General features: G+C 44.8%; 1 protein-coding gene across 1 annotated transcript in view; it reads left to right on the forward strand.

The window, feature by feature from the left end:
• Positions 1-943: 943 nt before the first annotated feature.
• The window catches only part of MSRA (methionine sulfoxide reductase A), a 687752-nt gene continuing 663447 nt past the window's right edge, over positions 944-25248 (forward strand). The window contains 1 exon segment of the mRNA XM_068143212.1: positions 944-1123. Coding sequence (XP_067999313.1) covers positions 994-1123 — 130 coding nt within the window. The 5' untranslated portion in view covers positions 944-993.

Genomic DNA, 25248 nt, shown 5'->3' on the forward strand with positions numbered 1-25248 from the left:
AGAAGTACTTATACACTGTTCACTTTTTTATTCTATGTTTTTATTGCAAACATGGGTGCAGACATTGACCTCTGGAGAGCATCTTCATACACAAAGTACTCTGCAAGACTGGCAAGACAGAACATTGGTTAAGTACAACATACAGGAGGGCTGCATGTATCATCTACTAGAAAACTGTGGGAAAAAAAATATCACTGTATAATAAAACATATTGCTGCATGAGGAGTCTTCATGGCATGTTTCGCTGAACATTTCTGCACAACCTTTCCTTTCCTCAAGTGGGAACATGGAGATGGAGGAGATATCCCTAACTACCTCCCCTAAGAATGGCATACAACCTAAAGCCCTTCCTGAGGCAGAGCCCATGGAGGGGGAACCCTGGAGGAAAGAGCCCACTACAGAGATTTACACTTCAGGGTTTACGGCCAGGGACAAAGCTCAGCCAACAGCCCTCAAGGCCAGGGCTACTTTTGGGGTTGGTGCATACCAACCACAGCTGCTACCCCAGAGTGAGGAATGCCTGCATGACCCGAGGGCGGCTGCACCATTCGGAGTACACAGAACAAATGCACACCGCCTTGGGACACAGGCACGGGGTGGGGGGATCCCCAGAGCGCAGCGGCTGGGGACACACTCGGGAGGCTGCTGCATCCTCGGGTGCACCGAGCCCCCAGCACACATCGGTTGGAGGGGAGGCTCTCTCCAGAGACCCCAGGACACAGGGACTGGGGCGTGCGTGTGGGCTCCTTCTCCAGAGTGCCCAGGCCGCATGAGCCTGGATGTGTGCGGGGTGTCCCGCCCCGGACGCAGGAGCCAAAGGCAAGAGGGAGTCCCGGCGCTGCCCGGTGCCGCTCGTCAGGGGGCGGGCCTTGCGCCCCACCGCCGCCCGCCCGCCCGCCCTGCCGCCCGTCCCAACGGCCAGCGCGCAACAGGCTGCTCACTCCACCCCGCCTTCACCCCCCTGTTGCCGCCAGCCGATTCCCGTCAGGGCCGATGCCGGCAGCACCGCGGTGCCTCCTCCACATGCTCCGCAGCTCCATCTTCAGGATGGGCAACTCGGCCTCCCTCCTGCCGCAGAAGGAAGAAGCGCTGCCCGGAAGGAGTCAGGGCATCACTGTGACAGGTAGGGGCGACCCCCGTCCCCTCTCCCATGGCTCGCTCCGAGCGAGAGGCGGAGACGCGCTCAGCAGGACCAGAGGCGCCAGGCCTACAGGCGGGGCTTGCGCACATGCGCAGAGACCTCCCCCGAGGGGGTGGGGGGCAGGTCGGTTGCTGCGGCTGCGTGAACGGCCGTAGCGCATGCCGGGGGTGGTGGTTGTCTATGTGGTGGGGGTGTGTGTGTGGGTTGTGTGGCCGGGGTGTCCTGTCTGTGCCAGGTGCTGGGAGCCTGGAGGGTTACCTGGGAGCGCCCTTGTGTCATGGTTTAACTGCATGGCGTTTGCTGTGCACTCTGGTAAAAATAGGAATTTAACACAGAATCCCAGCATGGTGCGGGTTGGGAGAGACCTTTGGGGATAATCTAGTTCAACCTTGCTAAAGGGGGGGGGTCACCTACCGCACGTTGCACAGAATTGCATTCAGACGAGTTTGGAATCTCTCCAGAGCAGACTCCACAACCTCTTTGGGCAGCTGTTCCAGTGCTCCGCCACCTTCAAAGAAGTTTTTTCTCATGTTCAGATGGAACTTCTTGGTTCTACTTTGTGCCTATTACCACACTTGTCCTGTGGCTGGACACTACTGAAAAGAATGTGTCTCCATCCTCTTGATCTCCACATTTTAGGCACTGATAAGTATTTAGATACAAGTACCCGATGCTATTTTCAGCAGCTTTGAGGCCTTCAGTTGCACCATCTCCCAAGCATGTGGAGGTCAGACCAGAAATGAAAATGCAATCAGTGCAGAGGTGTGCCAATAGTGATTTAATGATAAAATCCGTGCTATGGAAAACTGGAAAGTGGTTTGCCTGAAATAACATCTCCTGAGGTGTGGAGCATGGCCAAGCTGTTGTGATGGAAGAGAAATGAGGAACTGTCTTGAGAAACAGCTTGGTTTGTAATGCAGAAGACCAGAAGTACAGAAATTTCTGGCAGAAGGGACTTATCAAAGGTTAAATGCTATGCTCACAACCTGGCAATGAGGGTTCAGTTTCATGAACACAATTAATGTGAGCTCAAACGACAATATTTACATCTCAGACCACCACTTCATTTGCTACGTGGATAGTGTGTTTAGTGTGAGAAATTGTTTTTAATATTTGGCTTTTGCAAGGAGAATTACTGGGGACCGTGGGGCTCAATCGTTGGGCCTGGATTGTTGGACTGATGGTCTGTATTGTGTGGGGTATTGGGAAAGAAAGGCGAGGTGCCAACAGGTCTAAAGACTGGCCAGGTCAAAAGTGCAGGTTTTGTCTCAGTCCTGATGGAGAGGGGTGGGAGCGTGTTGGGGAATATATGAATATGTACGTTTTAATATATTAATATGTATGTTTGCCGTCTATATAAGTTCACCTCGTGTTGTTAGGGTGCGCCTCTAGCAAACTCGCTATGCACCCAGCGCTGTGTTGCCTTTATTTTATAATAAACTGGTTATAAATTTTCAGCAGTGAGTTTATTTCTCACAATTTGGTGACCCGTACGTGATTATCCTGTCTGCAATGGCTTTCTGAACCTTTCAGAAGGGGGGGGGCGCCCCCGCCAATTTCGGCAGCCCAGAAGGAGGACCCTGGAAGCCTCTCGGAACATGGGTAGATGATTCAGCCAATATTATAAGATAAAGGCAAGGGAAGGAGCTCCCAGAACTAGCCTGTAATTCTAGTGCACAAAGACCCGGGCAAGAAAAGGACTGTAAGTATTGTCCGGTTGAGCGGGTATTCAGGTCAGTGAGAGTGTGTGTGTGCATGAGACGTGGGCTGGACAGTCTGGATCCACGAAGCGAGTGCGGAGTCCTTCTAACTGCATTTCCAATATCCCGTGAGGGACTTGGCCAGTGAAGGGACGAAGCAGTTGGTGATGGAAAGCATGGACCTCGGGAAATGGGGCAAGGGTGAGGTGTAGAGCAGCCCCGGGAAACATGGGAGCAACAAGGATACCCAGGGATATACCCCCGGACAGTCCTCTAGGGTTGCGTGTTGGAGGCACAATACGCAGGATAAGGATAAGGCAAAAAGGGTAATGGAGAAAGGGCCTAGAGAGAAAAGTAGATTGTGGGAAGGTTGGGCATTTGAAACGAGAGTGCCCAAGGAGAAGAGAGATCTTAAGGGTTTTTTTTTAAGCTTAGTTGGATCGGCTCCGGGTAGGCCTGGAGTCGGGGCCATTAGGGTAGGAGCTGCGCGTAGAGCAGCCAGAGCTGCAAGTCAGTGTTTGCACCAGCACCTGCGGTAGTGCGGCGGGCAGAGCAGGAGCTGTTGCGGGGAGAGCTGCAGTGGTTGAGCCGTGCCCACCAGGGACTGGTAAAGGATAAGGCCCAGGAGGTGGCCAGGCTCAGGTCGGAGAAGGAGGGTTAGGGGTACTCGTGTTACCAAGGTTCCTAGAGGGGGTGTGGAGAGCGAGTTTTAGGGGCAAAAGGGGAAAGGTTTAAAGTCCAGGTAGCTAAGGATGTTAAATCGGAGACTGAAGCTAGAATTGGGCTAGGGTATATCTTAGTCTAGTACCAAGTGCAAGATGTAACTTTACTAGGGAGAGATAGTTCAGTTGGACATAAGGGTAGTTCTGGAAGAGGGGCAGATGACGGTCAGAAAATAGAGGGGGGTTAGGTGTAGACCTCGGGAGAAGGGGCAATTGGGGTTGGAAGGAGGATTGTGTCTCTTCAAGCCCCAAGGCAAGGATTGTTTGGATTGTGGATAGTCAGGTTTTTTTACTGAAGAATTGGTGGGTGTGATGTATGGAGTAATAATTCTTGTCAATCAGGATGCATAGGATCCAGGCCGTTCGGTGAGTTTTGCCTGGGTAGGGGTCCTGGCTCCGGGGTCCTGGAATTTCACTGTGGGTGAATTATAGGCCTGCCATCCTGACCTCAGTGCCAGGCAAGATCATGGAATAGGTCATCCTGAGTGCAATAACACAGCACTTAGAGTATGGCCAAGGGATCAGGCTCAGCCAGCATGGATTTAGGAAGGGCAGGTCCTGCCTGACCAACCTGATCTCCTTCTACGAGCAGGTGACCCACCTGGTGGATGTGGGGAGGCCTGTGGATGTAGTTTACCTGGACTTCAGCAAGGCCTTTGACACCGTCCCCCATAGCAAACTCCTGGCCAAGCTGTCAGCCCATGGCTTGGACAGCAGCACTCTGAGCTGGGTTAGGAACTGGCTGGATGACCGAACCCAGAGAGTGGTGGTGAATGGTCCAGCTGTCGGCCAGTCCGTAGTGGAGTCCCCCAGGAATCAGTGCTGGGCCCCATCCTCTTTAACATCTTTATTGATGATCTGGATGAGGGCATTGAGTCTATCATCAGTAAATTTGCTGACGACACCAAGCTGGGGACAGGAGTTGATCTGCTGGAGGGTAGAGAGGCTTTGCAGAGAGACCTCGACAGGCTGGACAGATGGGCAGAGTCCAACGGCATGAGATTTAACACATCCAAGTGCTGGGTTCTGCACATCGGCCACAACAACCCCATGCAAAGCTACAGGCTGGGGTCAGAGTGGCTGGAGAGCAGCCAGGCAGAGAGGGACCTGGGGGTACTGGTCGATGGTAGGATGAACATGAGCCTGCAGTGTGCCCAGGCGGCCAGGAGGGCCAATGGCATCCTGGCCTGCATTAAGAACAGTGTGGCCAGCAGGAGCAGGGAGGTCATTCTGCCCCTGTACACTGCACTGGTTAGGCCACACCTTGAGTACTGTGTCCAGTTCTGGGCCCCTCAGTTTAGGAAGGACGTTGACTTGCTGGAACGAGTCCAGAGAAGGGCAGCGAAGTTGGTGAGGGGTTTGGAACACAAGCCCTATGAGGAGAGGCTGAGGGAGCTGGGGTTGCTTAACCTGGAGAGGAGGAGACTCAGGGGTGACCTTATTGCTCTCTACAACTACCTGAAGGGGGGTTGTAAACAGGCAGAGGTTGGTCTCTTCTCCCAGGCAGCCAGCACCAGAACAAGAGGACACAGTCTCAGGCTGCACCAGGGGAAGTTCAGGCTGGAGGTCAGGAGGAAGTTTTACACAGAGAGAGTGATTGCCCATTGGAATGGGCTGCCCGGGGAAGTGGTGGAGACGCCGTCACTGGAGGTGTTCAGGAGGAGACTTGACAGGGTGCTTGGTTACATGGGTTAGTTGATTAGGTGGTGTTGGATGATAGGTTGGACGCGATGATCTTGAAGGTCTCTTCCAACCTGGTTTATTCTATTCTATTCCAGGATTCTGGATGGTAGTCAGGTGGTCTTCACAGCCCTGGAGAATTCAGGCTGTGAAGGGGCAGCGTTGTTTCTACGGTCTAGGGGCTGTGGAGACTGGTTGTCCGTAGGGATCGGGCGACCAGCGCTGCGTCCCAGTTTTCGGCGTCCCGGTGGTGAGGGGCCCGGTTTGGGGGTTTTGGTATCCTGCAGTCTGGTTTCTGGAGGGGCCTGGGCCGTGGGGGCGGTCGCGGGTTTGACGTCCTGGTTTCCGGTGTTCCGGCGGTGGGGGACCCGGGTTCAGGAGTTTTTCGTATCCTGCGGTCGGTTCCTTAGGGGAACTTGAACTGTGGGGGCCCGTGGCGCGGTCACGCTCGTGGGTCTGACGTCCCGGTTTCTAGGGGGGGACCTCGGTTTGAGGGACCTGCTTCGGGAAGGTTTTATTTCCGTGGTTTCAGGCTTCCGCAGGAAGGCAGGGACCTGGGCTGCGGCGGGTGAGGGGTTTGGGTTTTTTTTTGAGGTTTGACTTTGCAGGGGATCAGCACAGTGAGGGGGTGTCGGTCGTTCGCAGGGAGCGGGCTAGTGGCTCGGAGCTGGCGTTTCAACTGCCGCCGCTCGGTTTTGACCCCCGGGCAGTGATTAGTGATCAGGAGAATGGGACAAAAGCAAGTCATCAGAACTCCCTCCCATTCCCATCTCAGAGAGCGCGTTAGGGATGAGTTGAGAAAAGGAAAATCAAAGAAAAAATGGTTTATCTTTTGATGATTGAATTTGCCTAGCTTTGAAAAAGTGTTTTTGTAGGGAAGAAGCTGAATATGCTGCTGTTTGGATTAGGGCTTCACGCCCTACCCCTGTTCCCATATTTAAGGACAAAGACAAAGAAAAGGCAAGACAGGCTGGCATGAGAATATGGGAGAGGTAAAATCAGAGGGGGGGGGGGGCACCAAGAAATCAGAAGTGGCCTAATCAAGATCCTCAGTGGGACCATCAACAGCTTCAAGGGAGACAGAACATGGGAGGTAATACAAAGAATTGAAGAATCTGTGCCCAGAAATTTTGATAAAGCCTATAGTGAGCACTCCTATGGAGTGGATGGTAAGATTAAAGAGAAGTTTGCAGCTCTATTCTGGAATAGATCCCAGTTCTGCAGCTGGGGTGATACTTCTCAGGATGCAGTTTGTGGCAAAACCATGGGCAGATATTAGAAATTGGAGAAGCTCGAGGATTGGCAAGACAGAGGTTTAGAGGAATTACTACGTGAAGCTCAGAAGGTGTTTATAAGGAGGGATGAAGAGAAACAGAAGGCAAAAGCTAGAATGTTGGTAACTGCTGTAAGGGTACTGTTGATTATGGATAGAGAGGAAAAAAAAAAAAAGGTAAAATTCTTATATGATAAATTAGCCCTCAATAGTAATATTAAATGGAGTCCAGAAGATTAGATTCTGTAAGTAGGTGAGGGCAAATTTGCTTATCAGTGGCCTTTATTAGTAGAGGAGGCCCAGAAAGCAGCTTTTTGTTTTGTTCTGGTCTCAGATCCCACCTTTGGGATTCCTGATGTATATGGGATTGAAGCTGGGGGTAAAGTGTTAATAACAACTTGGAAAGGAGAGTCAGGATCTTTTCTTAGTTTTGTTAACAACAGATCCAGCTGTCTGTACTGCAAAACAAGGGTGGACACATGCTTCGCAAGTAAAAGGACCACTTCAGGAACACCTTGGTCTGAAGGCTCTGGAGCTAGCGAGACAAACCCACCTTTTGAAACACCTGACATTGTGTGATATCGAATGTGCATTGCAAGAAAATACCAAGGATTTCATTCTGTGTATAAAAGATCCTGGGACTTGATGTCATTGGGGATGGGTAAAGTGTAATAGTAATGGTAAACTGGTTATTTAGAAAAGTGATGGTAAATTTTTCTGCTGCACTATAATGATGTGCTGAGAGTGTGTGTGGTTATAAATGTATGCTGTTGTAGTTATGTAATTAGGTTTCCTGTGGGTTCAAAAACTATCAAATGTAAATTGGCTTGTTGGAACAATTGTAACATTGATCTATGTGGTTATAATTTGAAGTGATTAGGACAGAGGATTCATCTATGTTCTGTGTGTCAAAGTACCAAAAACTGTTCAGCTAGTGGGACCACAGAGACTGCAATACAGACAGCCAACATGCAACCAGAGTTAAAGGACTGGTGGATCCATCCTCTGAATGGACTGAGGAGAACATAAAGATGAGTTCCAGTATCATAATAGGAGTGGTAATGGTCCTTGCCTGAAAACATCACAAACTAGAAACAGGTCAGGGTTCGAAATTTGTACAACTTCCCTGGACAAGGGAAGGAGACACGGTCTGAGCAGAGCATTGGTGGGGATTGAAGGAGGCAAGACCGGGTAGACTTCTGTAATTGCCACGAAGAAGATCTAGAACCATGGCTGTGGGCAGCAACCCCATAGGCCATGTGAGTGGAGTTGCAAGTCAAACCGGACTCCTAATTCCCAGGATTAACCACTCGGAGGGAGAAAGTTGTCACCCAGATATTGGTATATATAGCATACCCACTCACTGTGTATGGTGCCTATTAAAGTAAAAGAGGAAATATTTTCAGTCAAGGAACATCAGTTGTTATCCCATTCCCTTTGCCAGGAAGTTTAAATTGGAATCCTTTTGCTTGTTGTAGAATTGTTGCCAAGTTAGGTTATTATGGCTCAAGCCAAATGTAGTAGAAAGAAGGGGAGGGATTGTTAGAAAGTGGTTATAATATTTGGCTTTCGCAAGGGGAATTACTGGGGACCGTGGGGCTCAATCGTTGGGCTGATGGTCTGTATTGTGTGGGGTATTGGGAAAGAAAGGCGAGGGCCAACAGGTCTAGAGACTGGCCAGGTCAAAAGTGCAGGTTTTGTCTCAGTCTTGATGGAGAGGGGTGGGAGCATGTTGGGGAATATATGAATATGTACGTTTTAATAATATGTATGTTTGCCGTCTATATAAGTTCACCTCGTGTTGTTAGGGTGCGCCTCTAGCAAACTCGCTATGCACCCAGCGCTGTGTTGCCTTTATTTTATAATAAACTGGTTATAAATTTTCAGCAGTGAGTTAGTTTCTCACAAACTCGTGTTGTTAGGGTGTGCCTCTAGCAAACTCGCTATGCGCCCAGCGCTGTGTTGCTTTTATTTTATAATAAACTGGTTATAAATGTCAGCAGTGAGTTCTTTTCTCACATTTAGCAACTCACAATTTGTTCCACCGGTAGTTTAAAGTGAAAAATCCCCACTGAAATTCCCAGTAAATCAATAATAAAAACCTGCAGAGCTGCTGGCAAAGTATAAGCTTGTCTGAAGTCATCGTTTCACAGAATCACAGAATGTTAGGAATTGGGAAGGACTTCTGGGTATCATCTAGTCCAATCCCTCTGCTAAAGCAGGGTGACCCAGAGCACGTTGCACCAACTTGTGCTCAGATAAAATTTGAAAGTCTCTATGTCACTACAACCTGCTTTTAGGAAGTTGTAGGTGCTCCAGTCCCCTCAATCTTGGTAGCCTTCCTCTAGATTCTCCCTCCAGTAGTTCCTTGATTGTCTTGAACTGGGGAGCCCAGAATTCTTGCTAGTACAGCAGAAGAGAGGACTTTTTTCTTTATTCTGCTGTCTGTGCTCTTTGTAATGCAGCTCAGGACACAGTTCTCTTTATTTGCAATGACAGCACACTGCTACCTGTTATTTATCCAGGATTTCAGCACAATCACGGGTCCTTTCCAGCAGGTTTGAGATATCTTGTGGTAGTGCTGAACTTGCACTTTGCTGACCTTCATGAGGTTTCTGTCAATGTAGACCTGAAGTTTTTCACGGTCTCGTTGGACTGAAGCTCTACAGTTTGGTGTGTCTGCTCTCATCCTCTGTTGATCATTGCCCTCAAATTTGCTGGGTGTGTTTCCTGTCATAACCTTGATGTTACTATTTAAGCTATTGATTAGTATTTGCCCCAGCCTCACTCCCTGGGCTAACCTGCTACACACTAGAAATCAAGATTTTGATCACTGTCTTGTGAGTCTGGTGATCCTGCCAGTTTTTGATGTGTCCAGTGCCTGGCAGTCTGTTCTTTAGCCAGTACTTTCTCAGCTTCCAAATGCAAATGCTGTCAGAAATGGTGTTGGAAGCACTGCTAAAGTCAACATGTATTACATCCACAGCTTTGCCCTCATCTGCATTGCCAATCCTTTTATCATAAAAGGCAGCCTAGCTGGTCAAGCATGATTTGCCTTTGGTAAATATGTTGACTATTCTTGAATACTGTTCTCATTGTGTTTGGAAATGTTTTCTGAGGACATACTCCATGATGTCCCTGGGACTGAGCTGAGGCTGAGCAGTTCTTCAATTCTCCTTTTGATTTCCTTAAAAATGGCTGTTACTGTAGCCCATTTCTAGTCGCTAAAGATCTCTCCACTTACCAGGATTTTTCCAGAAAATCATTATATGTATCGTGTTCTGTGACAGTACCTCTGTTTTATTTATGTTTAGCTGTAACCTCCTGTGTTCTAGCTTGTGCCCACTACACTTTGTCATTTTGCTGGGCACCACTGAAATGAGTCTGTCCCCATCCTCTCGACACCTGCCCTTTAGATATTGACTGGCACTCAGAAGATCCCCTCTCAGTCTTCTCTATGTCCCAGATGTCTCAGCCTCTCCTCATCAGAGATATTCCAGTCCCCTCAGCATATTTGTTGGACTTTGTTTGACTCTGCAGTAGTTCCCTGTCTCTCTTGAACTGGGGAGCCTAAAACTGGACACAGTACTCCAGATGTGGCCTCACTAAGGGACAGTAGAGGGAGAGGGGAACCTGACCACACTCTTCTTAATGCACCCCAGGAGATCATCAGCTTTCTTGGCCATGACGACACATTTTTGGCTCATGGTGAATTCGATGTCCACCCCACACTCTCAGGTCCTTCTTTGCAGAGCTATTATCTAGCAAGTCAACCCCTATAACTTATGCTTAAATCATTTTATGATGATAAATATTTCATTTTCTTATCAAGGATATCGGACGACGGAGATGGGAATCAATACGGCTGACCAATGTGATCGAGTATTGTTCCTTTATTGTTCCAGTGTTGCAGGCTGATGGTGCAGGCCTGAGGTGCAGGCCTATGGAGCAGGCCTGTAGTGCAAGTATAGCACTGTAAAGTGTAGAAGAAACAGGAGACAGGAAAGGCAGAAGTGCGTAGCAAGGCAACTGCTACAACTTATATAAACTCGGAGTGCCCTGTTGGCATAGCTCCACTGGTTCCCTATGAGTGACCACACATTGCACTGTTACAGATTATTGGTCCAACTACTAATGACACAATGAGGTTGTTGATGCAAGTGCATGTCCTGTTGTCCCAAGATAACTGTCAATGTTTATAGCTACCAGTGTCTTGTTTTAGTTACATGCTGCAGGCACAGCACTGTTTTGCTCCACTGCTAGCTGACTCTGCATTTATGCTGAGCATGGCCTACCATCATGTCAGGCTCTAGGCCTGCACTGCCAGATTGCTCACACTGCTCGTCGCTGGCATTGCCACACAAGGACAAATGGCAAAATGGAGAACTGCTGAATGGGACAGCCAAATCCCTTGATATGTGTGAATTAGTATGGCATAGAATTCTCCATGTGTTTGTAGCCTCTTTGTACTGCACTGGTTTAGAGAAAAAAAATAATCTGGTACCTTATGCTTATTCCATGTTTAAATATGTATGCACTGTTAGGCTGAGAAGTTTTAAGCAGATTTTCCCTGGGATTCTGACAGTTTGCTGAATTGTGCAAGGCACAAGATTTTGCAATAGAATTGCAAACTAAAATGTAAGCTTTACATTTTCTAAGATATTTTTTCCACTAGAAAATAGATAATAAAATGAAAAATGAAAGATTCCTCCCCCCCCTTTAATAGTTGAAAAAACGTAGTTGATCTTGAGCAAATGCACAACCTTTTTTTCAGACAATAATTAAGCATCAGTATATTGTAGGTCTAAAATAGATCTTGTTGAGTGAGATTATGCCTCAGAGCAAAGCCTGCAGAGGAAATACAGTTTCTCTTAAGGTTTAGTAGAATTAATTTCTTATTTTTCCACCTCTTTATTTTCCTGACACAGTGTAATACAGGAAAAGTTAACTAGTTACTCATTTTCACTGAAGTTTATGTGGCATATGGGTCAGAAACTGCAAGACCTGACTTCCACTGAAATTGAGTTGAGTAACAGTGTCATATGTGGTCAGGCATTTCTCACATTTCAATTTACTTTCCTAATTCAGAAGAAGTAATTGCTTATTTCTTCATTCTAAGAGGCGATGTTTGCCTCAAATACGCCCAAGTTTCTAGAAATTATTAAATTTCATTACAAGTTCACTGCCTATGTTGAATTTTAGATCAGAAAGGGTGTAGAGCAGAGCATGTTTCTTTGTGGAAACAGTAGTTTATTATCATAGAATCACAGAATGGTTTGTGTTGGAAGGCAACTTAAAGATCTTGTAGTTCCACCTGCCCTGCCATAGACAGGGACACCTCCCACTAGACCAGGTTTCTCAAGGTGCTACCTGACTTTGAACAATTCTCCACAACTTCTCTGATCAACCCATCCCAGTGCCTCTTCACCCTCATGGTGAAGAATTTCTCCCTAATGCCTAATCTAAATCTAGCTTCTTCCAGTTTGAAGCCATTACCCCTTATTGTGTCACTATATGCTTTTGTAAAATGTCCCTTTCCAGGTATCCTGTAAGCCTCCTTCAAATATTGGAAGGCTGATACCAGCAGCCTCAGGTGTCTTGTGGGAGCTTTCTCTTCTACAGGCTGAACAACCCCAACTCTCTCACTCTCTCAGCCTGTTTTCATAGCAGAGGTGCTCCAGCTCTCTGATGATATTCATGGCCTTTCACTGGACCTGCTCTAACAGTTCCATGTCTTTCTTGTGTAGGGCACTCCAGAGCTGGACACAGTAGTCTAGCCAGGGAGTCCCAGGTAGCTCTCCCCCCAGAACCCTCTGGCCATCCTAGTTTTGATGAATGCCATCATGCAGCTGGTTTTCTGAGCTGCAAGCACACACTGTTGGCTCATGTTGAGCTTTTCATCAACCAGCACTCCCAAGGCCTTTTCCTCATAACTGTTCTATATTTGTTCTTCCCCCAGCCTGTATTTCTGCTTGGACCCAGGGGCAGGGTTATCGGAAAGACAGCTTCTGAAATTTGTGGTTCCAACATCTTTACAAGTAGGTGTGAAATAGGTGTGAGATGAATTTGCTTGGAAATCCTCTCTGTACTGACATGCCATGGCTTCTTTTATTTATTTTTATTTTTGCACCTTGTCAGTTTTTTATATCTCATCATTAAACAGCTCATTTTCAAGCCAAGTGTAAAACTATAAATACTGGACTGTCATTGGAAAACCAGGAATTACTTTTTAACCAGCCATTTCGACATTAGAGTGGTGAAGTCATGGATCAGGCTGCCCAGGGAAGTGGTAGAGTCCCCATCCCTGAAGCAATTTAAAAGCCATATACATGTGGTGTTGAGGGACATGGTTTAGTGGTGACCTGGCAGTGCTGGGTTAATGGTTGGACTTGATGATCTGAAAGGTCTTTTCCAAACTAAATGATTCTGTGATTCTATGATTTACCTTTTGGAAGGTGTTGCAAGAAGCAAAGTTTTAGTCAATGTAAGGAGATTTTTTTATTGTTTGCATGGACTTTTTGTTCTTGGCAGCTGGAAAGCAACAACAATAAGCAAGTGATCAGCACACATGGTGCTCTGCAGATTAAAAACATACAGGAAATATGTTTGCAGAGTTGCACATGCAGCTGCCAAACACAGCTCCCAAGGTACCACCACCCTGTTGAAAAAGCCCTGCATTGCCTTATCACTGCTAACTGCACAGCAATAGGAAGGGCTAAGTCATCTATAAACCAACAACAACAAAAAAAGGGAAAATAAATTAAAAAATCTCTTGTTTGAGTCCCTGGAGTTGCTGGAGCGCTACTTAGCATGCAGCTCACAGTCGAATGTGTGTACTGGCATGAAGCAGCGCTGCACAAAGCTGTACCCCAGGACTGCAGTGGGGCGGGTGTGGAGGAAGGTCTCCCCAGGGTTTCTCCTGGCAACAGTGCAGGTTGCTGGGAAACAGCATTGCTTAAATGGGAAGAAACTTTACCCAACTGTCAGCCTCTAGAATGCAAATAAGGCTTGAAGGAGACTCCTTGTGCTGATACCCTCATTTCCCTATTTGAAATAAAAAATTAATCCAGAGGTTCTTTATTCAGAGGATTATATGTGGATGCTGCTTTGCAGAGTCATTTAAAGTTAAGTAATAAAAGAGGATAAATATTTCTAGTACAAGGTAATGGCATGGTACACAAGGATTCAACAGCTCCTCATTTTGTAAAGGGATGCAATATCTGAATTTGCCAGATTTATGTTGCTAAATAAACCTGTTACTTATAAGAATTAAAGACAAGGGTTATATTTACAAAGGTTATTTTTTTCACTAGAGATATTTTATGTTATTTTGTGTCAGCCCTGGGGTATATTGGACTTCTTTGGTTAATTGTGCCCATTTATATTTAGTACATTTATTGTGTGAATGACATTGACTTGACATTTAGGTAATGTTATGATTTTGACTCAGAATGCTGAGAGAAACAACTTACTTTCTTCACTTGATTTCCATGCTGTTATTTAAAACTTTTTCTTTTTTTCCTTGGTTGCTAATGATCCATGGTGTCAGCTATGTCCTCAGTTGTGCCTGTATAACTCAAATGAATAAATATTATTCTTTTTTTATATGATATTTTTCTGACTTCATTATCATCACAGTGGCACAAGGTTAGCATATACAGAGTAGATGAAGTTATAAATGATGGGCTGCTCACATACAAGTGTAGTGAATCAGGTTGTATCCCAGATCACATACATGACTGTAATGCTCTTTTGGTGAAAGTCTGTCTCTGGCAGAGACATTGGATTAGATTGTCTGTTGCTCCTTTTCTTTCCACACCAGAGAGGAGAGTATGGGGAAAAGCCACTTGTTTTTGCTTTATGTTGTACCCAGTACAGAGCTGGGAGAGAGGTGATGGAATCTCCTTTTCTGAAGACTATCAAACCTGTTTGAACACGATTCCAGGCAACCTGCACTGTGTGACTGTGCTTTAGGAGGAGGATTGGACTAGATGATCTTCAGAGATTCCTTCCAACCCCAACAATTCTGTAAAGGAACTATACATATCCTTGAATTGCTGCTGCAAGCGCTACTACAGCATGACACAGTTACACTGTTACAGGTAAAGAAGTACTTGCATGCTTAATTCATCACATGGGGCATACCAAAAGACTTTTGGGTAGCCCCAAAGTGGTCAGGCGGTTGGATTTCATGACTGTTGTAGGTCTCTTCCAACTGAAATAGTCTCTTCTGTTCTAGTCTGGTCAGATCTAGTGTAATCTATTCTCATACAACAGGTTACTTTTCAAAAAATATGCCACAATTGTACATTTCAGCATGGTAGAGGTCTGTTGTTTATGGTATTCTTAAGGAAAAGGGTAGCTGCTGTGGAAACTCATTCAGACTAGACCTGATCACAATTTATGTTATGGTTATGGGGACAGATCAGTTCAGTGTAAGCCAGGTGTGGATTTACAGCGTAATAACTACTCCAGGTAACTGCCTGCATGGCTGCCTTTGTTGAGCAGTGAACACAAAGTAATTAGTCTTTATTTCACTGAAAGGTGAACTCTGTTACATTCACTTCAGAGTAAAAAAGTGCAGTTACTGCAAAGAGGCGCTCTAGATGTGGAGAATTTTATTTGTGTGAATCATTGTTATGTTCTCTGTTTTTCCCCAGAACAGCACAACTAAAAATAATTGATGGAATAATGGTATTTAGTGACCTGTCTCTGTAATTGGTATTCACTGTAAAGCCTTGAAGTTTTTTTCTTCCCCAGAGAGTTATTCTGATTGCCCTGAATCAGAATGTGTCTTTATTTTTACTTTTCTCCTCAAATGCCAGTTCACAGAATCAAGTTGTTGGTGTTTCCCCCCCCCCTTTTTATTTTTATTTTGTTTGGTAATGTTAAATATCTGGAAAATTAAGTTGCTCACAGATAGAACTGTAGAGGTGCAACAGCTTTAGCTCACTCACAAGCCTTAGGAAGTACAATAATAAAACTAATCTTTTAACTGTTTTGAAAGAATCATTGAATCCTAAAAGTGTTTGGGAAAGACTTTTAAGATCATAAAGTCCAACCATTATCTAACTCTACCAAGTCTGCTGCTAAACCATGTCCCTTAGCACCACATGTCTGTATTTTTCACACACCTCCAGGGATGGTGATTTCAACCACCTCCCTGGGGAGCCTGCTGCAATGTTTGAGAACCCTGTCAGTGAAGAAGTTTCTTCAATGTCCAACTTCAACAAGCCCTGACACAACTTGAGCCCATTTCCTCTTGTCTTATCACTTGTCAGTAAGGAGAGGAGACCAACAGCCACCTCCCTATAACCTCCTTTCAGGAAGTCTCCCCTCAGCCTCCTTTTCTCCAGACTAAATGACCCCAGTTCCCTTAGCCACTCCTTGGAAGACTTGTGCTCTAGACCCTTCATCAGCCATTTTTTGGACATGCTCCAGCACCTCAATGTCCTTCTTGGAGTGAGGGGCCCAAATTTTAACATCATATTCAAGATGTAGCCTCACCAGTGCTGAGTACAGGGGGACAATCACTACTTTATTTACCTGATACAGCGTTTTACATAAAGAACTAACTTGCATAAAGAATACATTGGGTTACTCTAAGGCAAGGTTAAGGTTGTTTTAATGTTCTGGATATTAACCTCTGTGTCTTAGTCCTTTTATGTTTCTTTGATGTGCTTACTTGGATATCTTTAAGCTCAGAAAGCTTCTGTGATTTAATTTTTTTTCTTCCTGTCAAATTTATACCTTCAGATTACAGTGATGCAAAGTTGTCTTATCTTTGTTTGCTGTAATTTTTATTATGTTATTTTTACTTTGCAACCACTGAACTCTTTGGCTTGTAATTTGTGGTGTAATAGGCCTGGCTTTATATTTGCATGCTGATGTTTTATTTAGCTTGTAGAATTTCAGTGGTATGGATATGTTTGTGTATTGCTCTCACTTCATTGCTTGTAAATTTTCACGATTCATAGGGATTTAAATTTCTGCTACAATTAAAATAATGCACATAAATAAGAGTCCTTAGTTTGAGTAAGACCAAACTCTCTGCAATATGTAATGCCGTTTATTGCCATTTCTCATGTATTGCTCACATTTAACTCCTGCTGCAGATAAGTGAAATTTGAGTTAGCGATATTTCATCCACCTGGGTGAAGAGATTATTCTACCCTTGGTTTTGAAGCTAGGATCTTGTTTTCAGAAGAAAAATATGGCCAAGAGGATGATATCTGTTTTATTGTAATTTCGGCTTGATTATCCAGAGATTTTACTTTCCAGAACATTCCAAAAACATTTTAAGGACTGCTCAAATTTCAGGAACGGCTGAGAAGCAGAACTCTAGTGGGAAGTAACTTTCTTTCAGTGTCCCTCAATTGAAGACAGAAAGCTCATCTTGAGTATGTATGGACTGTTTGGGGGTAGAGATTTTGTGCTTGAAGCACTCTGATAACTTGTGCTAGGAGCCCAGTGAGAAAGTGGAAATGTCATGCAAGGGATGCTTGTTCTGATTAGACAATGGACATCCTCATAGAAAGCCAGAAGATAGCAGCAACAGAGTATCTGTTTGCCATGTTCACTTCTTTGGAAGTGGAGCATTCTGCTGCGGAAAGCTCTGCTGTTACTGTCTGAATAAGAGTCCTGTTTAAAACACTGTGTAGAGCAGTGAAGAGATTTGTGGTGGGTTGAGAGAGAAGGCCTAGCTTTCTCTCCCCCACAAAGGGAAAAAAAACCCCACTGCTAACTCAGCTGGAGAAGTGGAGGGAATGCTATATTTTACAAGCAATGTGGAGAATGCAAGATATGTACACAATATACAGTATTTACAATATATATATAGAAATATACAGCAAAGTAAAAAAAACAAGAATACAGGAATGAAATTCCCTCCTCCAGACAGAGGAGGGTTCCCCCCCTGTACCCCCTTCTCTCCCCCTACCTCCCTTTTTCCCAAAGAGCTTTAGAAAGAGAGAAAAAGGCAGCTATTAATAAAGCAGAATTCTAGTAGGCCTATTAGTAGGATTAGTTGCTTATCTGTTCAAGGTTTCTCTGGCAAGGAGCCCAGAAGCAGGCAAGCTGGAAGGGAGAAGGAAAGGAGCGAACTGAAAAAAAATTCAAGCAGCACTAAAACTTAAAACTGCATTCTACCAATCTACCAATGAAATTAGTTTAGAATATTGATGTTTTCATTGTCTTCACCAAAACATTCAGCCAGAGTGTCCCAGCACTGTCCCTTTCTTAAAGGCACAGCCTCAAACGGTCACAGTATCTTACTGTTGAGTGGATGAATGCATTTCTTTTCTTACAAAGTTGTCTAAATTTCTTGCTATTTGAATCAATTTGATTCCTTGAGCCATTCTCTGTCACAAAATCACAGAATCACAGAATGGTGGGAGTTGGAAGGGACCTCTGGAGGTCATCTTGTCAGGGTTACCCAGAGCAGGTTAGAGGATTGTAGTAGGATTGTGTCCAGCTGGGTTTTGGAATCTCTTCAGAGATGGAGACTAGGGTGCTGAGAGAGCTGGCAGATGAGCTGGCCAAGCCACTCTCCATCATTTTCCTCCAGTCCTGGCTCACTGGAGAGGTCTCAGGTGACTGGAAACTGGCCAATGTGGTCCCCATCCACAAGAAGGGTCAGATGGAGGAACCTGGAAACTACAGGCCAGTCAGCCTGACCTCAGTGCCAGGGAAAGTGATGGAGCAGATTATCCTGGCGGCAATCAGTGCGCACCTGAAGGATGGCCAAGGGCTCAGGTCCAGCCAACATGGATTTAGGAAGGGCAGGTCCAGCCTCTCCAACCCGACCTCCTTCTATGATCAGGTGACCCGTCTGGTGGACGTGGGGAGGCCTGTGGATGTGGTCTACCTGGACTTCAGCAAGGCCTTTGACACCGTCCCCCACAGCAAACTGCTGTCGAAGCTGTCAGCTCATGGCTTGGTCCACAACACTCTGTGCTGGGTTAGGAATTGGCTGGAGGGGCGAGCCCAGAGAGTGGTGGTGAATGGTGCCACATCCAGCTGGCAGCCAGTCACCAGTGGTATCCCCCAGGGATCAGTGCTGGGCCCCATCCTCTTCAACATCTTCATTGATGATCTGGATGAGGGGGTCAAGTCAGTCATCAGCAAGTTTGCAGATGACACCAAGTTAGGAGCAGCCGCCTGAATATGAGCCAGCAGTGTGCCCAGGTGGCCAAGAGGGCCAATGGCATCCTGGCCTGCATTAGGAATAGTGTGGCCAGCAGGAGCAGGGAAGTCATTGTGCCCCTGTACTCTGCATTGGTTAGGCCGCACCTTGAGTACTGTGTCCAGTTCTGGGCCCCTCAGTTTACGAAGGACATTGAAACACTTGAACATGTCCAGAGAAGGGCAACAAGGCTGGTGAGAGGCCTTGATCATTGCCCTCTACAGCTACCTGAAGGGTGGTTGTAGCCGGGAAGGGGTTGGTCTCTTCTCCCAGGCAACCAGCACCAGAACAAGGGGACACAGTCTCAAGCTGTGCCAGGGGAGGTTTAGACTCGAGGTGAGGAGAAAGCTCTTCACCGAGCGAGTTGTTCGTCATTGGAATGGGCTGCCCAGGGAGGTGGTGGAGTCCCCATCCCTGGAGGCGTTCAAGAGGGGATTGGACGTGCCACTTGGTGCCATGGTCTAGTGTTGATAGGTCTAGGGTCTGTGTTGATAGGTTGGACTCGATGATCCTCGAGGTCTCTTCCAACCTTAGTTATACTGTGATACTGTGATACTGTGATTCCACAGCATCTCCGGGCAGCCTCTTCCGGAGCTTTGTCACCCTTAAAGGAAAGAATTATTTCCTTACATTTAGATTTAGCCTCTTGTGTTCTAGCTAGTACCCACTGCACCTTGTCCTGAAACTGGGCACCACTGAAAAGAATCTGGCCCTATCCTCTGGACCCTGCCCTCTAGCAATTGATCAGAACTGAGATGATCCCCTCTCAGTCAGCTCTTCTCTGTGCTAAAGAGCCTTTCCATGTCAAAGAGATGCTCCCATCATCTTTGTAGTCTCTGTTAGATCCTTTCCAGTAGTTCCTTGTCTCTCTCAGTCATGCATCTCTTATGTTTGCAAAATGATGAATCGTTGTCTGCCAGGGAGAAGACAGTCTGTCCTGGAGCAAAATGTCATGGCTTAACCTCAGCTGGTAACTCAGCCCCCGCTCAGCTGCTTGTTCACTTTCCTGCCCTGGCACCCTCACAGAAAAATTTTTGTGAATGTTCAGAAGGAACCTCCTGTGTTCCAGTTTGTGCATTCTGCCCCTTGTCCTGTCACTGGGCACCACTCAAAAGAGTCTGGCCCCATTCTTGTGCCCTTTAGATGTTGATAAGGTTCCCTCTCAGTCTTCTCTTCTCCAAGCTAAACAGCTCCAGGTCTCTCAGCCTTTCATTCTCATAAAGATACTCTGGTTCCCTCATCATCTTTTTAGCCCTCCTCCATTAGTTCCTTGTCTTAGTGCAGGAATGCGATCTTAATACAGATCTATACGTCTCCTGCTCCTGGCATCTTCCCATGATTCTCAGGAGAGACTGGAAACATAGTATTTGGTGCTTATTAAAATTACACATAGGCCCGCCTTCAAAAGAGTCTTGATTTACTGCAGGTCGTTGGTGTGTCGCATGCGGACATTTTTAGAGAACAGATTTCTTATCGCTGCAAACAGTGAATGGCTTCCAGTGCCCCACTATCAGCGAGCAGAAATGTTATAGCCATTGTGAAAGGTAGGAAACCATGAAATCTATAAGCCCATTTGGCAGAAGAAGCGGTTGTTGGTGCCAAGATTTGGTTACCGACTCACAGTTTCCTGTTTTTAAATCTATTAATTGATTCGCAAAGAGCATCTTTTGGAAAACAAGAACTCAGAGAGACTGTCACAGGCTGGAGCTCTGCCAAGACTGCTCGGGAAGTTTGCCATGCTGGGAGCAAGCAAGTGAGAGAGAGGGTGAGCGAGAGAGCTGAGGAAAGGGAAAAAAAAAAAGGCAAGACTTGGCACGGCTCAGTCAAATCAGCTTCTTTTGTCTGCTTTCTCGACTTGAGCTTCAGGAAAGAAAACCGTCCTGGGGTACAGTAAAACTCAGAACATTTTGGTTTTCATACTTGGATAGCTTTTTAAGTCTCTTGAGCTGTTTGGAAGTGGTGGTACATTAAATGCCGTTCAGTTACCAGTGATAAGAGAAATAAAGAAATGAAGCCTCCACAATGTCAGTTTATACATAAGGGAAATACGATATTTGCTTTGTTTTGTCTTTTTTTTTTTTTGGTATGTCTGATTAAACCAGGAGGGAGCTGAGAAACTTGGAAGATTACAGAGGGAATACCTAAATAAAAGGGGAGAATTTTCATCTTTTGCAACAACAACAACAACAAAAAGTTTTCATCGACATGAACATGCTTTAAAACCAAATCAGACCTCCTGCGGAATATGTTCGGGATGGGAATTTCAGTGTTTCTCTCACATATGCTGCAGAAACAAACTTTTAAATGGAACCTCCTTAAACATTTCATCTGACCCAGCAATGAAGTAAGAGTAGAGGGAAAGTTGTGACATCTTAATATCAAAGTAAGTACGTTATTAAAGCAACAATATTTATTTTTCCTGCTTCGTGCAGTCTTAACTCCATTGCCAAGCTATTAGTGACAACACTGAAGACTCAGGGCAAGCCGAAAACACCCAGACTACGCCTGAAGGGCAAGAAAAGAAATGACAGCATGGTTGTTTTGCTACTGCTCTGAAACATTTCTTCAAGTGCATCTTGCTAGAGACTGTATGAAACTGCAATTTTCCACTTTTAGAGGAAATCAGAGATGGAAGAAGAGTGACTTCTTCCAAGTGAGAAATGTTTGAAGATGACAGGGCTGGATTTGAACCAATGACACTGGATATAAGTACTTCAATTTGTATCTACAGTACCTGTTTGCTGTAAATAGTGAAAAAATCTGCTCTTTTCTCATACATGGATTAAACAAATCTATGATGACTGGAGCATGGATGTCTTATGATTTCAATAAAATTAAGGACCTAAAACCCTATTGTTTGTTTTTTCCAAGGGTGCCTGGATTTTCAGGGAGAGAGGTCCCTGATTTCTGATTTCATAGGAACAAATCCTAGTATACTGCCTATTAGGCCTGGATGTGGTTGGATTATGCTACTTCTGCTGTGACAATCAGCATTATTGTTTCAGAGAGTAACTGTAAAGCGTAGATTGTTATGGATTGTCTTCACTTAGAGTAAGTATTATATTATCCTTAAAGAATAGATTGTTCAGCCTGTAAGATGTGCAGTTTCTGGCGTGCTGCAGGAGTACATTTCCCTAATTCTTCTATGCTGAAGGGAAGTAAGAAACAACATTAATGAAAAGCATTTTGTGTTTGTATTTTAACTGTACCTCATGGCATTTGGCTTACTAGACTACTAGAATTAACTGCTCTTTTTGATTATATAGAAGAACTTGGCTTAATATTGCATTAAGTTAGGTTCATAGGAAAATGTGTCAGATTTTTACTACATCAGTGGACCTTTTGAAAGATCCTGTAGTTAAATAGTGGGTGGGTGAGATGCTGTTGCAATTGCCCTTTGCTGTCCTGAAACCTTTTAACATGGTTTCTTAGTGATTCTCGAAGGAAGTATCTCCATCATTATAAAACCATCAACCTTGTCTGTCTAAATCATTGAAAAATATATTCCACAACTCTGTTAAAACAGACATTTTGCTACAGATTACAAATGCTGCTAGGTGGAAGGAAAATGTTTGCAGTGGTTCGCTTTGGTGTTCTGTGTGGTTAGGTGCTGCGTAGTTCATTCCTGCACAGGCATTAACATGTGATGTGATCAGGGAAACAGAGAGATGTGATGGCTGTAAGTTTGCAATCACAAGAGTGTAGTAAGTTTGTCTGTTGGCATAGTCTAAAGTGAATGTCCTGTATTTCTTAGAAATAATGTTTGGTCTCAAAACATGGTCCTCTTTTCTTTAATCACGACGTTTGGACCTAAATTTTTAATGGGTGTCTCTATGAAAAGTCAGAAAACAAAAGGAAACATTATCGTGGTACCTCTAAGTGGAAGCAAGCCCAGAATATTAACATAACCATATCTCTCCTCTCAATACATTTATATAATCACATAAAGTATGTCTCAAGTTTTGAATGATCAACATGTGGGTCCGTGAAATGCATTTACAAATAGGAGCATTTGTACAACTAACTATTTGCACATCTGCTGATGCTGAAGTTATTTTGAAAGCAGCTAACTACAACTTGGAAAACATTATTTATCTTTGAAATTCCTGGTTAGCACATTTTGGTTTCCTAAATAAGATCTACATCATCACAAATTTCTGTTGGCCTACATAATATAGGGAGTATTTTTAGTTTCTGCATGTAAAAGTTCATCTAAGTGCATATTTTTGGAGTGCACCTGAACTTGTCAAGTTAAAATAAAAATTTGAATGGCATGGTTTAAATGGTTGATTCCAGGATGGTGATTGTGAGTGTAAATTGACAGAGTTTACCATATTTTTATATTTTATTTACAAATATTTATATGTTTTATTTAAAAACTGTATAATCATTTAGGGTTTTCTAGATACTTTATTCATGGAGTAGTGGGGGTTGAAAGGGACCTCTGGGTATCATCTAGTCCAACCCCCTTGCTAAAGCAGGGTCACCCAGGGTTGGCTAGGATCCTGTCTTAGGTAGGTTTGGAATTTCTCCAGAGAATGAGACTCCACAACCTCTCTAGGCAGCCTGTTGCAGTGACACCACAACCTTTCCGGGCAGCTTGTTCCAGTGCCCTGTCACTCTCACAGGGAAGTTTTTCCTCATGTTCAGATGGAACCTCCTGCATTCCATTTTGTGCACATTGCCCTTGTCCTGTCACTGGGCACGACTGAAAGAGGACTGGCTCCACATGTCTCATGTTTGTTGTATTTCTTGTTTTTTCTCATCTCATCATGATTAAGCTCCTAAACTCATAGCATTGATGTAATTTTGCATTTCAGATCCATTGTGCTTTGTAATAAGATACATTTTCCCATAGTGAAGATTTTTCTTACATATGGATTCATGTTGCACAATACAATTTCTTTATTTTCTGTGTAAATTCATCTGAAAGGGACAGGTTAAAAGCTGAATGAACCAGTTTTGGCAGCGGGAGTGATGTGCTTCCCTGTGATACCATCTCACTGCCTCTTTAATATTGCTGCGTTGTGGGAGGTTGTTGTGCTCCTTACTTCTCTACTTGGGAAACCTACTTCTTTTTATTTAATTCATAATAACTGACATAATGAGTGCTCTATTGTAATGAATATTTGGTGGGTTTATGCTAATGTAAATGCCCAACTATATCTTGTCAGTTCTCTTTAAGCTTTGTTAACTTTTTTAGACCATTTTGAGAGTGATGCAGTTTGTCTACCCATTGCATTTGAATGAAGGGGAATAGTTTTGTGAACACTCAGTTAATGATGCCTAGAATTCATTTTCTTGCATTCTTGGCTGTTATTCAGCGAGATTTTTTACTTGAAATGGTCTCTTTAGATTCTCATGAGAGAATTGGGCCAAGTTTAGTGTCTACAGTGTTGGTCTGTAGGTCTCATTGCTCCTGTTTTCCTTCACAGTCAGCAGAAGTAAGCACTTTCAGGCAAATTTATTCATTGGACAGGTGTACTCTTCACTGTCTAGAAAAACTGGCTGGCTGAGCCCAGACAGCAGTGGTGAGTGGACTTAAATCCAGCTCACTGGTGTCCCTGGGTCTCAGTGCTGGGGCCAGTTCTCTTTAATGTCTTTATCAATGATCTGGTTTGGGGGATCAAGGACACCCTCAGTAAGTTTGCGGGTGACACCAAGTTGGGTGGAAGTGTTGATAGGATAGGATAGGCTTTGCAGAAGGATTTAGTCAGGGTGGATTGATGAGCTGAGGCCAGTGGGGCAAGGTTCATCAAGGCCAAGTGCTGGGAGCTGTATTTCAGTCACAACAATGTCAAGAATGTCAAGAAGGCTTGGGGAGGGCTAGCTGGAAACTGCTGGGTGGAAAAGGACCTGGGGATGCTGGTTCACAGCCAGCTGAACATGAGCCAGCAGTGTGCCTGGGTGGCCAAGAAGAGCAATAGCATCTTCGCTTTTTTCAGCAATAGTGTGTCCAGCAGAACTAGACAGGTGACTGTCCCCTTGCACTCAGCACTGGTGAGGCCACACCTCAAATACTGTGTTCAGTTTTGGGCCCTTCAAGAGATATATTGAGGTGCTGAAGCAAGGTGAGAGTTGATCTCTTCCTCCCAAGTAACAAATGACAGGACAAGAGGAAAGAGCCTTAGGCTATACCAGGAGATGTTTAGGTTGGACATTAGCAAAAATTTCTTCATGGAAAGGGTTTTCAAGTCCTGGACCAGGCTGCCCAGGAAAGTGGTGGAGTCCCCATCCCTGGAAGGATTTAGAAGATGTGTAGTTGTGGTGCTGAGGGACATTTTTAGTGGTAGACTTGGAAGTGATGGGTTAACCGTTGAGCTTGATGATCTTGGAGGTGGTCTTCAACTGTAATGATTCTATGATTATATTATATACTGCAAAGCTATGGGAGCCTCAGGAGAAAGAGTTTCTGGTAAAGGGCAGTATCTTCTCATTAATAGGCTTCTGGATGTGCTGAATTATGACTGAGGTGCTCATAAGCAGTGACTTTATAAATTAAGATCTTTGTTTAGCTCTTCTCATCTGGAGCAGGTAAATATTCTTTA

Source organism: Melanerpes formicivorus, unplaced genomic scaffold, assembly GCF_026170545.1.
Source record: "Melanerpes formicivorus ecotype bairdi unplaced genomic scaffold, bMelFor1.0.p_v2 SCAF_9, whole genome shotgun sequence".
In the NCBI taxonomy this organism is placed as follows: Eukaryota; Metazoa; Chordata; class Aves; order Piciformes; family Picidae; genus Melanerpes; species Melanerpes formicivorus.